Source organism: Punica granatum, chromosome 7 (assembly GCF_007655135.1).
Source record: "Punica granatum isolate Tunisia-2019 chromosome 7, ASM765513v2, whole genome shotgun sequence".
Lineage (NCBI taxonomy): Eukaryota > Viridiplantae > Streptophyta > Magnoliopsida > Myrtales > Lythraceae > Punica > Punica granatum.
In genome coordinates this window covers 22,974,200-22,988,510 of record NC_045133.1, presented here as the reverse complement: position 1 = coordinate 22,988,510, position 14,311 = coordinate 22,974,200, and the positions used below count along the sequence as shown (strand labels likewise).

At 41.7% G+C, this 14,311-nt stretch overlaps 3 protein-coding genes across 7 annotated transcripts; 2 read left to right on the top strand and 1 right to left on the bottom strand.

The window, feature by feature from the left end:
• Nucleotides 1-980: 980 nt before the first annotated feature.
• LOC116213604 (protein DCL homolog, chloroplastic) lies at nt 981-3,317 on the bottom strand. Its single transcript, XM_031548621.1, has 3 exons — nt 2,707-3,317; nt 2,111-2,225; nt 981-1,353 (listed from the first exon to the last, which is right to left on the bottom strand). The coding sequence occupies exons 1-3, from the start codon at nt 3,132-3,134 to the stop codon at nt 1,171-1,173; spliced, it is 726 nt and encodes a 241-aa protein (XP_031404481.1). The 5' UTR covers nt 3,135-3,317; the 3' UTR covers nt 981-1,170.
• A 2,508-nt stretch (nt 3,318-5,825) lies between these two features.
• Nucleotides 5,826-10,765, top strand: LOC116213603 (serine/threonine-protein kinase tricorner). Of its 2 annotated transcripts, none has more exons than XM_031548619.1 (12): nt 5,826-6,277; nt 7,059-7,233; nt 7,390-7,473; nt 7,682-7,923; nt 8,078-8,309; nt 8,446-8,610; nt 8,697-8,828; nt 9,187-9,300; nt 9,439-9,486; nt 9,737-9,815; nt 10,262-10,318; nt 10,427-10,765. In XM_031548619.1, the coding sequence occupies exons 1-12, from the start codon at nt 6,090-6,092 to the stop codon at nt 10,516-10,518; spliced, it is 1,608 nt and encodes a 535-aa protein (XP_031404479.1). In that variant the 5' UTR covers nt 5,826-6,089; the 3' UTR covers nt 10,519-10,765. The 2 variants fall into 2 exon arrangements, with proteins under 2 accessions (XP_031404479.1, XP_031404480.1); XM_031548620.1 differs by having other exon boundaries at nt 5,830-6,277; nt 10,422-10,765.
• A 1,179-nt stretch (nt 10,766-11,944) lies between these two features.
• LOC116213032 (cold-regulated protein 27-like) lies at nt 11,945-14,310 on the top strand. Of its 4 annotated transcripts, none has more exons than XR_004157983.1 (5): nt 11,945-12,262; nt 13,021-13,218; nt 13,309-13,585; nt 13,718-13,825; nt 13,938-14,310. XR_004157983.1 is itself a non-coding variant. In XM_031547835.1 (5 exons), exons 1-4 carry the CDS (start codon nt 12,170-12,172, stop codon nt 13,778-13,780), a joined length of 609 nt encoding a protein of 202 aa, XP_031403695.1. In that variant the 5' UTR covers nt 11,945-12,169; the 3' UTR covers nt 13,781-13,825; nt 13,938-14,310. The 4 variants fall into 4 exon arrangements, 3 of the variants coding, with proteins under 3 accessions (XP_031403695.1, XP_031403694.1, XP_031403696.1); XM_031547835.1 differs by having other exon boundaries at nt 13,740-13,825; XM_031547834.1 differs by having other exon boundaries at nt 11,947-12,262; nt 13,731-13,825.
• Nucleotide 14,311: the final 1 nt, after the last annotated feature.

The following is a 14,311-nucleotide window of genomic DNA, read 5'->3' as shown; positions in this document are numbered from 1 at the left end:
CGGGCTGTATGATGCCAGGGAGCTCCTGAGTTCCCCAGGGGCATGTCTAAGTAGTTGGTCCTTGGCACAGGCTTTGCCCAGATGGAGTTCCCCCTTCTTTTTTTTTTTTTTAAGACAATCTCATATGAACATTATTTAGATTAGTATGTTAAGGAACAATCGATAAAACTCTTTCGGTTGATTTACAGATTTGTTCATAAAATAATTTTAGAATGTGGAACTAGTATAAAAATTAGATACGATTGTTTCTATTTTCTGAACCTAACATACTTTAAAATTAATGTGATTCCCATGGCCAAGTAAACTTTGAAGCATTCAAGTTCATAATTTATGAAGATAAAATAAGATCGGACTAATTGCAAAAATAGTCCCACCGTTTGGCCTCAATTTAGATTACATCCCAACATTTTAATTACTGCAAAAAAAAAAAAAAGACTTTTATGAATTTTCAAAATTTTGCTAAAATAAAACTCTCAAATATTATTTACTGTCCTTAACACCTATCTATCTGTCAAAAATGAATATCACCTTTGATCACCCAACTCCAACTCCTGTAGATATCTTTGTCAAGGTCTATTATCTTCAAACTCCTCTTTCACATATTGAGTTGTCAGTGATCCATCGTACCATCGATCTTTTCGTTGCATATAATTGTTATACACAATTGCAATTTTTAGAGATATTCGTAATATTTTGATTGTTTTAGAAAAAGCTTAATACCCAATTGCAACTTCCGCTATATATGCTTGTATCTTGTTCGCTGCTGTCCCTCGTCAATGTAGACATCAAATACCGACCGATGAATGTTATGAAAATCAAATAAAAAGTGATAAAATCCCAAATCAGATTGCACTCATCGTCGAAGGCCCTTTGCTCACTGAATTTCCTGGAGACATCTTCTTCCATCTGTTTGTGGGATGTGCGGTTTCTTCTCTTCATGTGTCGATCAACAAAGTAAGCAGTATAAATTGGACATCGAAGACATGAACCGGACCGAGAAACAGTTAAGATTTCATCAACCGATACAGCAACTTGTATGCTTAGTCTCTGTTTCCGACCAGTCACCTCCACAGCAAGTATAGGTACAAGAGAAAGAAAATAAACCCTGAAGAATCTCTTAGCTTACAATTGAGGCAAGAAGTGTTGACTGTAGCAAAGTGCAGAGAGCTACTATCTTCCATTGTTGCGATTCCGCCTCCGAAAATGCCTAAGTATAAAGCTGTCGGCATACAAAGGATACTTCTTCCTGATGAGCCCCTTTATGCACTTCCAGTAAGAGAAGTCAACTAACTGCCCATCAGTACGAACAATGAACAAGCACCTCGAACTTTCAAAATCGGGATGGTACCCAACCTGCCAAAGGAGAGACCAAGCACATATATTATGATTTTGCTATCCCATCCCTCGACTTGGTGCGGTAATCACGAATGTAAGACGGGATTTTGCATATGCAGCTGTCAAGTCACAACTGACCATCAATTTCTGATGTAGAAGAAACTGACCGCATGTGATTTGAAACTCTAATATAATTTCAATCTTCAGGATACGATTGAACACAAGCGAGTGAAGAAAAGAATCATCAAATTGTTCACACTGTAAATATGAGGCTAAGACCAATAATACATGGGATTCACCCATTGATTCAACTTAAAATCCACCTCATAAATGAAGGGTGACGGGCATTAGAGTGCATCCCAAATCAACTTAGCAACTACGGAATTTTTCGGGATTGGACCCTTTGGACAGACGGAAACAACATGAAAGGGTTAATAGCCTTGTCATAAGGCAAGTGGAGAAAGGATAGAGGAAGACTGAGAACTGATGAAAATCTTTAGAGACTACAGTCCAGTCTCCGAAGAAGCATATTTGATATTGCTGAGAAAACATGAGATTAGCGAAACTGCTCCACTTTGCTCAGGTGCTTATGCACATCAAAGTCATCCATTACCACAACTGTGAGATGGCAGGGTGCAATACAGAAATAATCATTCCACAAGCTTGGCAAGCCATGGCAGTTATGCACCAGAGATTGTACAAAAGATTAATGTAGTTAGAGATTCAGGGATGTTGCAAGAAAAGGTTGATGAGAGAACTAAGAGAAGGAAGATACCGTGATATAGTCAATGCCAGACCCAATCTTCTTTTCAGACTCGGGATGATACGGAAGTAATTTCTCAAGAACGGTCCTCTCGTGTTCTGGTCTTAATCGTTCTCCACTTTCATACCTGTAACAAGATTCCCATTTCCAGCAAAATAAGCTAGAGCCCCAACCCAATCTCACCCAACTTTACCAACTGCCAGATTCAGATGATAATTGCTACCCGATATACAAAAAGCTAACAGTCGTAGTAGAAAGACAGACAAACCGAATTTCTGCATTACTCATCTGACCACATAATGAGCAATTGTCTAGTAGTACTAGCTCATACAGAACACGCAACAGATACCAGCACAGTCAAAGTTTGACACCAAAGATCAAATTCTACTTCGTCCGACCATTGCCAGTGGGATTCTTATCCGTAAAATGCCGTAAAATGTCATATGCTACAAAAAACTAAGTGCAACGGAATCAACCGCAAGACCAATTAGATCGAATGACTCTGCTTTGCCACCTAAAGCCGAAGCAAAGCAGATCAAATCACCTGCAACAATCCTCCATTGACTAGTATCTGCAAGCTAGAAGATGAAAAGCACAAGAAACCTCACCTCCCGGAGTGCAGAATCATCCTAACAAACCCCACCAGGGGCACAGTCTCCTCCAATATCTTCTCCTCCCAATCAACCCCTTCTTCTTCCTTTTCTTCCTCTTCCTCTTCTTCTTCTTCTTCCTCTTCTTCCTCTCCCTCGCTCAAGTTCCTCTTCGCTTCAATCTCCTCAACCTCATCCGAAGTGCCACCCAATTCCTTCACAATCGGCCTCCTGATCAGCTCGGAGCCGTACGCTTCCCGGCTCCCGACCCTACCGCCGTCCGACCCGGTCCTCACCGCACTGAGGCGCGGGAGCGAGTGCGAGCTCGCGTGGAAGGAGAAGCAAAGCACCGGATGCGAGAACTGCGTCGAATTACGGCTCCTGAAAGGCTGGTGGACAAGCTGCGACGAGCTGGAGGCGGTAACCATATCTGTAAGTGCGACCATGGCGATTGAAATCGAACTGCTTCTCTGCTTCAACTCTCATGCGTGGCAGCTGCCAGAATTCGCCGCAAAAGCTCCCAAAGAAGAAGAAGCGGAAGAGAAATGGCTCGTCGGGTTATCAGCAAGCATAGCGAGGAGGAGTGAAACTTAGCCGATAAAGTTGCAGACGGTGAGAGAGGAAGAAGGGAAGAGAGAGAGCGGTCACCGGCTGCTTCGTGTGGTCAGAGAAAGCTTCTCCGCGGGCTCGGCCCAGATTGATGGCGGAGCGGGCCCAACCTGCTGGCCAACCGTCCCTAATTGGGCCAACTTCTGGTAATGGGCTTCTCCTCCAAAGCTTATTTCCGCTCAATCCTTTTCAACCTTCAACCGCCGATCACGAATCGACTTCGTTCGACCCACCGTGGATGGTGGATGCAGTCGATTTCGATTAAGCCAGGTTGGGCTCCTCGAGACTGACAGCCTCCAAACTCGGCTTCTTCCGACTGAGGGAGATCGACTCTTTTTCCAAGGTTGCTTTCGGCCTCGAAGTATTATAAGGGTAGCTAGGACTTCCATCCTCCTCGGGCCCAATCAGACCGACGATGCCCAATTAAAGGTTCATCCACTCATCAACGACGTGTGTTGATTTTGAGAAATGTCTGACCTTACCGTCAATCTATAATCATTATCATGCCATCTCAAAGAAATCATCGCATTTTTTGTTTGACCAATTTTAAAATAGAACTTATTCATGTATCGATCATCGGTCACTTGTGTCTAATTTGACTTGACTTGGACTCGAACCTTTTGCGCGCGACAATCAACCGTTGAAAATTGAAATTTGACGTACGACTTGCGGGAGTTGGGGGTTGGGTGGATCCCCTAACTTCTTAGAAGTGCAGTGGATCAAATTATCATTCCCCGCCGACTCACCCACCAAAGTCTCCGCCGACATAGATGAATACACAAATTACCCTCACCGACACCATCCTGCACATTAATTATATAATATATAAAAAAAAAACACGCACACGCAAAATCTTTCAATATGCATCAAATTATTAAATGATTTTAAATTATCGTGAAAAATAATTCTCGCATTATGTCGGTCCTCGTTTCTTTTGTGGTACACATTTTTATTGTCTTGTTTTTTGGCTTTAAGATGCGATAGGACATGCTCGACTATGAAAAATTCCACATGTTCCGGCTCATCTACTTTTCCTAGAAGGGGCCATTACTCCTAAAGAAGCAACTTTCGTCATTGAAGTCAAGTCACCACGGGTGCCATTTATTCCCAATTTACGTGATAGTATCTCATCAAGTCGTAATAAACAACTTTCAATATCATCCATGAAATAATAATTAAGAAATAAATTAGCTTTATGAACTCCACGAGACAGGATGCTAGCAAAGGCAACTGGAGGAAACTAATGGATCAGCTTGTCGTCTAAAACCCTATGGAAATATCATCGACCTCCACCAACTTTCAAAAGCTAAGATTTTAAGCATTAAAATCTTAGTGGCAATTGGCTAACTCGATCTGATTTAAACGGTTCGATATTTATTTGCTCTGAACGGTTCGAATATAATGGATTAAAAAAAGATGACGATTAGAACAATGTTCTGCGTCGGTTAATCCGACTAGAACTTTAATTATGAAAATTTAAAAATAAAAATTCAGTGGCCCAATCCTCTCGTCCCATCTTTTTTAGTTTACGATGATGATGATGACAAATTTACCAATATGCGGAAATAATTGCGGCTCTTTTGGGGGTGAAATGAAAAGAAGTGGGTTGGGTTGGGGATGTGCAGCAGATGGATTGGGGGGGGGGGGGGGGGGGGGGGGGGGGGGGGGGGACTGTTTCTTCTCCTTTCCACATGGAGAGGTGAGAGGTGGGAGTGGGGCCCACTGGTAAGGGGGAGTTGTCCACTCCGCGCTGTTTCCTCCCTTTCCACAGCTGTTGGGGGGTGAGATTCCAAATCCAGTTCAAGCGAGGAAAACGATGGCGTCGATCCCACTCAATTCCCAAGACAAATTATCAGACACCCCCCATCATTATTAATATTATTACTATTATTATTAATTAACCAATAATAAATATCTCATAATCTATTTTTTGTTTCCCCAAAAAATAAATTAAGACATAAAACTAATCTTTTTTATTACAAGAGCGACTTGTAACCTGATACCTGAATATACAAAAAGTGCTATTTATTTAAAATCGAAATCAGAAACTCCAATCGTTAAGGATTAGATTAGTGGTTAGGGCGTGCGTACGCTGTGTGAGTTGTTCACTAGGTCGTAGATTCAAATCCTCTACTGCCCTCGTAGTCCTTAGTGTGGTTATTCACATACGTGCTTTTATATGAATTTGTCTATGAATCCATGAGTTTGTGGAGTGTTGGGACATGAGAGAATAAACTCCTCGTTAAAAAAAAAGAAATTAGAAACTTCTAATTGAAAACAGATGGGTCATGTAACCCGCGTATTGTGTCGATTTTTAATTTATGCTGATATTATTTATTTTTCATATGAAGATGTCAATATTATTGTATTTATGGATTTTATAATAACAAGAGATATGAAATAAATAAAATCTTAAAAGAATATCTCATTTTTTCTTTCATCGCAGACACAAACAAAACCTTAACCAGCAGAAGACAGCTCTCTCTCCTCACTGACTGACTCAGATCCCCACCCTCTTTCTCCCTCTATACACACACACACATATATATATATATATAGATTACATTGCATATATATATATACACATATATAAACTCCTCCGCCAGTTCGCGTCACTTTCATTCACCTAGACTGCACACTGTTTGTCCCCCAGATCTCTCCTCGAAACAATCTTCCTTCTGCCCCTCTCTCTCCCTCTCTGTCTCTCTTTTCAATTCAGATGCAGCTGCTCCGGAGCTTCTGAGGGTTTGACTCCAATCCGGCTCGCTCGAATTGGACGCGGTTCGGTTGCAATGGACGGCGGAAATGGAACGGTCAAGCTCGGCGCGCTCAACCTCAGGCCGGATCGGGCCCTTGACTTGGCCGCCGCCGACGTGGGGGTCTCCTCCCCCGTGACCAGGCAGAAGGCCGCCGCCGCCAAGCAGTTTATCGAGAACCACTACAAGAACTACTATCAGGGACTCCAGGATCGCAAGGAGAGGTTTGACTGATCTCCGCCTTGCTCTTCCTCTCCTCTGTCTCTCAGCTTCGATTTCTCTTTGGCTTTGACCTGAGTATTCTGTTTTCGTTAGTTTCGATTGAATGAACTGATTCCGGAAATGTCAGAGCAGAGCCTTCGGTGTTCGATTGACTTAGATTGGTGCTTACGATCCTTACGCTATCACTAATTGTGTTAGCTCATGCCCGCTCGTGTCCGGTGCACATCCTGCTTGTCCGGTCTTTCATTTTGAGTTATGCGCGGCTGAGCGGATGATAGAGGTGTCTTAGTCGGTTGTATAATTGCACTTTGCTGAGCCAGACCGAATAGGAACGCCTAACACGCTTTTATGCTGTGGCTGGATGATGGTTTTGAATCCGGGATGATCGGAGAGATGCATTAGATAGAGTAGTGAACTTTTAGAGGTTGAATTCTGAAGGATTTCCAAAGAATTTCAAAGAACCGCAAGCTAGTACACGAGAGGTTCAGGAGAAGTTTGGTAGATTTGCCGGTGAATGTACCGTTATTATCAAATTCTGAAGCTTGTCTCTGTTATCTGCAGAGTTGATGGTGTAATCTATGGCTTGATTAGTACAATACTTATAGTAGTTGAGTGTCCATAGTAGGAGCTCAAAATATTCTTTCGCCCGATTTGGTAGTAAAGATCATTAATATTCTCTCGAATTGGGAAAGAGACGAAAAACCTCGATATTGTATTCTTAACCTCTCATGTTTCTTCATTGTCTGTATAGAGTGACTAAATGTCCGGTGCGTTCTGTTTTAGACGTCGAGCACTCCAGAGGAGGGCACAAGAGGATCAGGTATCAACTGAAGAACAGGAGGAGATGTTGAGGAATCTGGAGAGGAGGGAGACCGAGTACATGAGGCTGCAAAGACGTAAAGTTGGAATTGATGACTTCGAACAATTGACAGTGATCGGTAAAGGCGCGTTCGGCGAGGTGCATGAATTGCTATTTTCTAGCAGAGTCAGCTTGATGCCTGCGGAGGCAGTGTTGAATGCTTGGATTCCCTAGTTCCCTCTATGGCTTATGAAAGTTATTTTATTGCATCACGCTGCATCCATATATGCCTATTAATATCTCACATAAATGCAGGTCAGGTTATGCCGAGCAAAGAGTACTGGAGAGGTTTTTGCCATGAAGAAACTGAAGAAGTCTGAGATGCTCAGTCGTGGACAGGTGATCACCCTTAAATAGTCACATGTGGCAACTTTTACCAAATTCAATCTAGTTATTCCAATCAGTCAGTATTCCTCAGTGCCTTTACAAGACACGTCGTTAGTCTAAAGTTTGGACTTGGTCATCGACCAAGCGAACTGGTTTACTCTTCTTGCAGTCTGAAATATGTAGCATTTCATCTGATTTTGTTTATTCTTCTTTATCTTAGGTTGAGCATGTTAGATCTGAAAGGAACTTGCTTGCGGAGGTTGACAGCAGATACATTGTACAACTTTATTATTCATTTCAAGATTCCGAATTCTTATACCTCATTATGGAATATCTTCCGGGTGGTGACATTATGACATTACTTATGAGAGAGGACATTCTCTCTGAAGATGTGGCTCGCTTTTACATAGCTGAGAGCATTCTAGCTATACACTCAATTCATCAACACAGTTATGTGCACAGGTATACATGGAAACATTGCCTTCTTCGTCTATAAAACACAGGCCATTACTGTATTTCTTCATCGATGATTGAACACCTATGTGACAACGATTAATGTTCGAGTTTTCCTAGAACATTCAAATTACATTTTTCCTAAACTAAATTTTGCTTGCAGGGACATAAAGCCAGATAATCTGATACTGGACAGAAATGGACATTTGAAACTTTCAGATTTCGGTTTGTGTAAACCTCTTGATGACAAGTATTCAACAATCCTATTGGAAGAAGATGACTTAAATGCTCAAGAACCTATGGGTTCATCTGAAGGGCCCTCTGGTGTGGATAGATTGCCTTGGATGATGCAAAAGGAACAACTTTTACGATGGAAACGTAACCGGCGCCAACTGGTATGAACTTTTATCTCTCTTGAAAATTATTGCCTATTCTCTTTTTGATGATTTATCTATATATTAAACTTTTGTTCGAGAAAGTTTATTCGGTTCTGGATATTCCATGTCTTAATATATAATTTTACTTCTGCAGGCTTATTCAACCGTTGGCACTCTTGACTACATGGCACCTGAGGTGCTGCTGAAAAAGGGATATGGGATGGAGTGTGATTGGTGGTCCTTGGGGTCTATCCTGTATGAAATGCTTATTGGTTATCCTCCCTTCTATTCTGAGGATCCAAGGATTGCTTGCCGCAAGGTGGTCTGAGTGTAGTGTCTCTTTCCTGTCGTCTATATTAAGATGCGTGTATTTGCAGAATTATCAAGGATTCTGTTTCATCACAGATAATTAATTGGAAAACATGCCTCAAGTTCCCTGAAGATGCAAAAATATCCCCCGAGGCTAAGGATCTGATTTGCCACTTGCTTTGTGATGTTGAAACACGGTTGGGGACTGGAGGTGTTGAAGAGTTAAAGGTAACACCTTTTCAATGTTTTTCATCTTTCAGAACACAAGGAAGCATCTGTTTTTCTCTCTATACAGGTCTGCGGAAATTTTTTGAATTTTTAGTGCACTAGGATTACATAATATGATATTTTTCAAGAAGAAAAAGCAGAGTTAGAAGAATATCATAAAATTTAAACTGGAGACATTATTATCCTCATTTTCATTACCCACAGGATGTAGTTAGCATCCATCTCGTGAATGCCTAATTCTGTTAGGCACGACCACACGTCATAGGTTAAGCAGATTTTTGCGGCGATACCAGAACTCAAGGGAAGTAAATGAGTGGCCTGTTTAGTACTTTTGCTGATGTTAATAGTTTCGTCACAGGCACATCCATGGTTCAAAGGAATTCACTGGGACCTGCTATATGAGATGGAAGCAGCGTTTAAACCCAGAGTCAACGGAGAGACAGACACACAGAATTTTGAGAAATTTCCAGATGTGAGTTAGACAAAATGCATTCGATCCTTCTTTAAGTTTCTTGAAATTATCCTAGACTTTCCAAATATTGTTCTATTCTGATTTGTGATTTCATTGCAAATATTATCTGACTATAACATTTTCATTTTTCTCTTCTAGGTGGAAGACCCACCATCCTCGATGCCAACTGTTGGACCTTGGAGAAAGGTAAAAACTTCCTGCGGAACATATTTTTACACGGTCAGAGAAGAACTGCTATTGTAAAATAATCCCATCCGACTTCAAGTTCATTCTGATACAGTTGCAATTTATGTCCAATGTATGAAGTCAGAGTGGATGGAATGCATAAGTTGGTTGTAGCATTAATTTGCACCTGCTGAGTTTCACTTTTTGAATACTGTGGATATTGGCTTATGAGGTTGTCTTAATCATTCATCCTGTCAATTGGTGATTGCAGATGTTGACGTCAAAGGACACTAACTTCATGGGGTTCACATTTAAGAAATCAGATGTTCTTAAATCCCTTGAAAGTTCAGGTAGTGTTTTTGTCAATTTCGTGTGGACCATTTGTTTGAGTTGGTAGGATGGACTACGTTTAGGGGGTTCATTCTGGAGGATGCCAGTTGGTGAGAAGTTATATAGCCATCTCTTGAGTAGTAGAGGAGAGGTGTGGGCAATGGTTGAGAGAACTTTCAGCATTCCGGTGATCTGTGGTAGTGCCAAACTCCATAAATGGCTTTCATTGAACTTAGCTCACGGAAGCTCTACTGGTTTTTGCCTAGGAAAGATATCAGAGAAATACTAGGCTTTCCCAATCAAACATTTCAAAAAGTAGTAGGCGACCTTAATAGTATTAGACTACTTCAACTTGGGATTGAGCCCTTCTCACGGATAATTAGTAGGCGACCTTAGTAGTGTGAGACTACTTCTCAATTCCTTCGATGATTGAGCCCTTCTCACGCATTTGGGACTGTCATTGCAGGTGCTGACATGAAACAGCACGGAGTTTCGAGGACACCATCTCTTGTATCCTTGTTAGGTATGCAATTCACAATCTTTTCGCTTTTGGCTCTTTGAATTACTCTTTTCTTGTTCCATTTTTCTGGGATATATGATCTTACCTCTGTTTTCTGGTTTTTCAGGACAGATGGAACTGCAGGAAGCTGGGATGTCAATGGAGGAGCAAACACGGGGAAGTTGATCAAATCTGAGGTGCTTCATTCACTGAGCCCATATTAAACTCGATCAAGTGACGAGTGGCACGGACAACCGTGAGCTCGATCTTTGACTTAAACATGATTACGAGCATTATTCTTTTTGTTCTCGAATGTAACTGTTGTATTATTAGTTACTCCTGTAAAGGCGAGAGTACTCCATATATGCGATGTTTCATTTTTGAGAATCCTTCTTTTTTTTTTCCCCTTTCCTAAATAACAAGTCCCATCTACAACTTTTTGTAATTCACAGCATCCAAGATTTTGTTGTCTGTTGTATGACTAAGAATTTCCTTTTTCCTCTTTGATTCGGAACGTTTGAATAAATAAATAAATAAATAAATAAATAACAAGAGATATCAAGCCATAGTTTTTCCCCTTTGGGCCAAATTAGAGACGTGGTTTGTGGCTTTCTTCTATGCAAAATTAAACGTGCAACAGGAGTCATTGGCCGAACCAAGCTCTTTATAGAAATATTTTAGATGGGTGGACTTTTTTCGGGCTTTAACTAGATGAAATGCGTGGAGAACTCAAACTGATCGAAGTGGTTTCCGGCATACTTAATACAAAACATATGCGAGAAAAACTCAGTGATCAAAGTGGTTTATGGCGTGTCAGATACCATTGCTTTCCATTATTAATATAAGGTGGGTTGCTCGCACTTGTAGAGCCGACTACATAAATTAAAAACACATGTGATTGCCAATATAACGTGCGTATATATGCTTTCTTTTAATGTGCTACCAGAAAAATGCCTGCCAATATGACGTGTGTATGCCTGCACCCGTTTGTGGATGTATTGAAGGATTCATTCAAGCGGAGACACGCTAAAGTAATAGCGCGGGAATAGTAACGGCTCCGGGGGAGACCGGGGGGTGTGTCGGTTGGAGCACCTCCCACGTATGCCATTCCAAAGTCCCGAGTTTCGGAAAAGCCAGAAAGATACTTTCCCCCAAAAACCTCCCCTAAAGAAACAGCGGCAAAAATATCTCCCAATCCAACCCTTTAGGTTTAATGTTGTGTCTTGTCGACGTCCATATCTGCCCATATCCATTTAAACGGGTCCTGACCCAATTACTCGAGTTAGGGACAAGCCATCTCATGAGCCCCACCCGCACCGACCTTAGACGAGCAGGTGGGTCTGCGCCACCGAAAAGAGACGATTACATTTGCACTTATGGTGCATCGGGTCTTATATCATGACTCGTTTCTTTAGTGTGAGAGAACCTTTGAGCATTGATTGCATTGAAAATTGAAGCACGGAGGTTTGGACTTCCTATCGCTCATGATGCAACAAAAACAGCTTGGGAAACAAATCTATGTGGCCACATTGGTACTTGCCTAAGCAAGGTCGATGAACTCACGACACGTGGAAAAAATTAAAATGCATGAGCTGTATGTAAGCCTCATTGTACTACTATAGTTTATAATAAATTACGGATCATTTTTCCTTTTATGGATTCGAGTCATGACTCATGGTATGTGAAGTGCAGTGTCGCATACCTGCTCGACAATGGGAGAGGCGGTGACGACTGTACTGATCCTTTGCTCCTGCGGACCTTTCCTTTCTTTCATTTCTCAATCCTCATCCTTCCTTCATTCCTTCCGTTCCTTCCCCCACTTTCTCCCACTGAGATATTTAGAGGAGTTTGATTGATTGACCGGGCTAACAGAGCATGGAAGCTATGAACAGAGCAGATGCCGAGACTGGCTCACCGGCTGGAGGATCTATGCTGCAGCTGTCTAAGGGCAGCGGAGAAGAAATGAGTGTGAGTGTGATAAACGACGGTTTCTCGCTCTCTAGTGTTGAGCTGAGATTTCTTGTTAGTCGTGATTGATTGATTCCGGTACTGGGTTTTGCCTCTTGGAACATTGTGGCTCTACCGATCATTCGAACTGAAGTCCTTTCAATGGCGAAACACAGAGCGGGTCCTTCCCTATATTCTCTGCCTTTCTTTTTGCTTGATTTGTGCTGACGGGGCTGTAATATGCTCTTTCGTAACTTTTGTCTAACTTTCGAAATGGCAATGGCATTTGGTATGATTTTGTCCGAACATACACTTCAATTTGATGAAATCTTTCATGATCTGGTTAAATATCCCATTTTTGCCATTACAATCGCTTTCGCCGACCTCATACCCCGATCGGAGACTCTATTGCATTCAGATTTTTCTGTCCTATTAATCAAGCAGTCGATCGCCCTGTTGGTTTGGATTCAAGAATTGCTCAGCTTGTTACTGGAAAAAGGAATATGTTAAGGAATACTACTTATTAGGATTTGTTCTTGCCATTTTGCTTTCTCTCATAATCTTTTATAGAAACTGGTGAAGATGGATTGTGTTCAGTGATAGATTCTCTTAAATCGCGAAGCTGTAGATTTGCAAGTGCATATTGATCGCCTTTCTGGATTTTATTTAATCATCATCTTATTAACGAAATCGTATCGACTTATTCTCCTACACGTTCAATTCCTGCCCTTCCTTCTGAAAATTCATATGATTAATCCTGCTGCCAAACGCTATTGCAGGAGTTCCATGAGACCGAACCGATGCCGATGGAATGGACAGATGAGAAGCACAATTTGTATCTTAAATCCATGGAAGCCTCCTTCATGAACCAGTTACATGATTCTATGAATTTGCTCAGCGAGCGGTTTAAAAACTATAACTTGTCCAATATCGATTCAAGCCTATTACGTAGCAACACTGATTCGCCTTCTGGCCAGGTTTGAAATCGATCCACTTCATTGTGCGGGCCTCCTTTCTCGTCTCACCACTTTTTGTAACTAAGCTATTTTCACGATACTTACATGCAGTTCAAAGTTCACCAAGACGGCAACTGGAAGAAGCTCAGTTTCAAGAGGCCTGCTGCTGATGTTTCATCTGATGAGCTCCTGGCAAGTCCATGGATTCAACACTTCAGGCCCGTTTCCAAGTTGTCGGGAATGGAACATGACAATGGTCGTAGAATTGCTGCATCCACAGGTCAGGTGAGTGTGAAGGGTGCCATCTCGTCAGCATCAACCAGAATTGTGAAACCGGTTCTTCTTTGTCAGTCTCAATTGCGCCATCAAGCTGTTGGCAGCAACACAGGTAATTTGCTCAACCTGTTTCCTTTCTCGTGTTCTTCATAGGGTTCACTTCTTGGGTTGCACTTAAAAGCATTATCATGCATCAAATAACAAACAACCTATTCCTGTAGTAGAATGCCCTAACATCATACAGTCGTTGTCTTCAGAGGTTTCAGATCAGAACTTTGCCTGCGATGATGGCGAAGAAGAAACCTGAAGAGCCATATGCAGGGCACAGGGAGCATTATCAAGCCGTGATCAGGTAAAAGGGTACATCTGCAGAATTTATCTTCATACCGTTTTTCCATAGAATTGATCTCCATGCCATTTTCAGTGCATTTTCTGTAATCCGACACATCTATGTATGTTTCAAGTCTTGCTAGGTTGCTCGTTATGGAAACCGTCCTTTAACTAGAGACATCGGGAGGGCTACTGGCGTACTCGTTTCCAAATAAAGAAATTCATGCTCAACGGCAGGCATAAATAACAAGCTACCGATTATACGTTCTGATACAGGCAACTAACAAAAGCTAGACTGCTCAGACTCAAGACTGTTCCACATGCCAGTGCCATTTCCACAGTTTTGATAGCTACACGTAGTCGCCAAAAATAACGCCGCTGCCTCGGAAGTACAGTATGAGCCGTGTTTCCTTGAGCTAATAACGAGATTTCTTGCTTCTTTTGCAACGTTGTACTATGGGCTTTTCATATATCAAGGTCTATGGAGGTTCATCTTGTTTTCGATTTT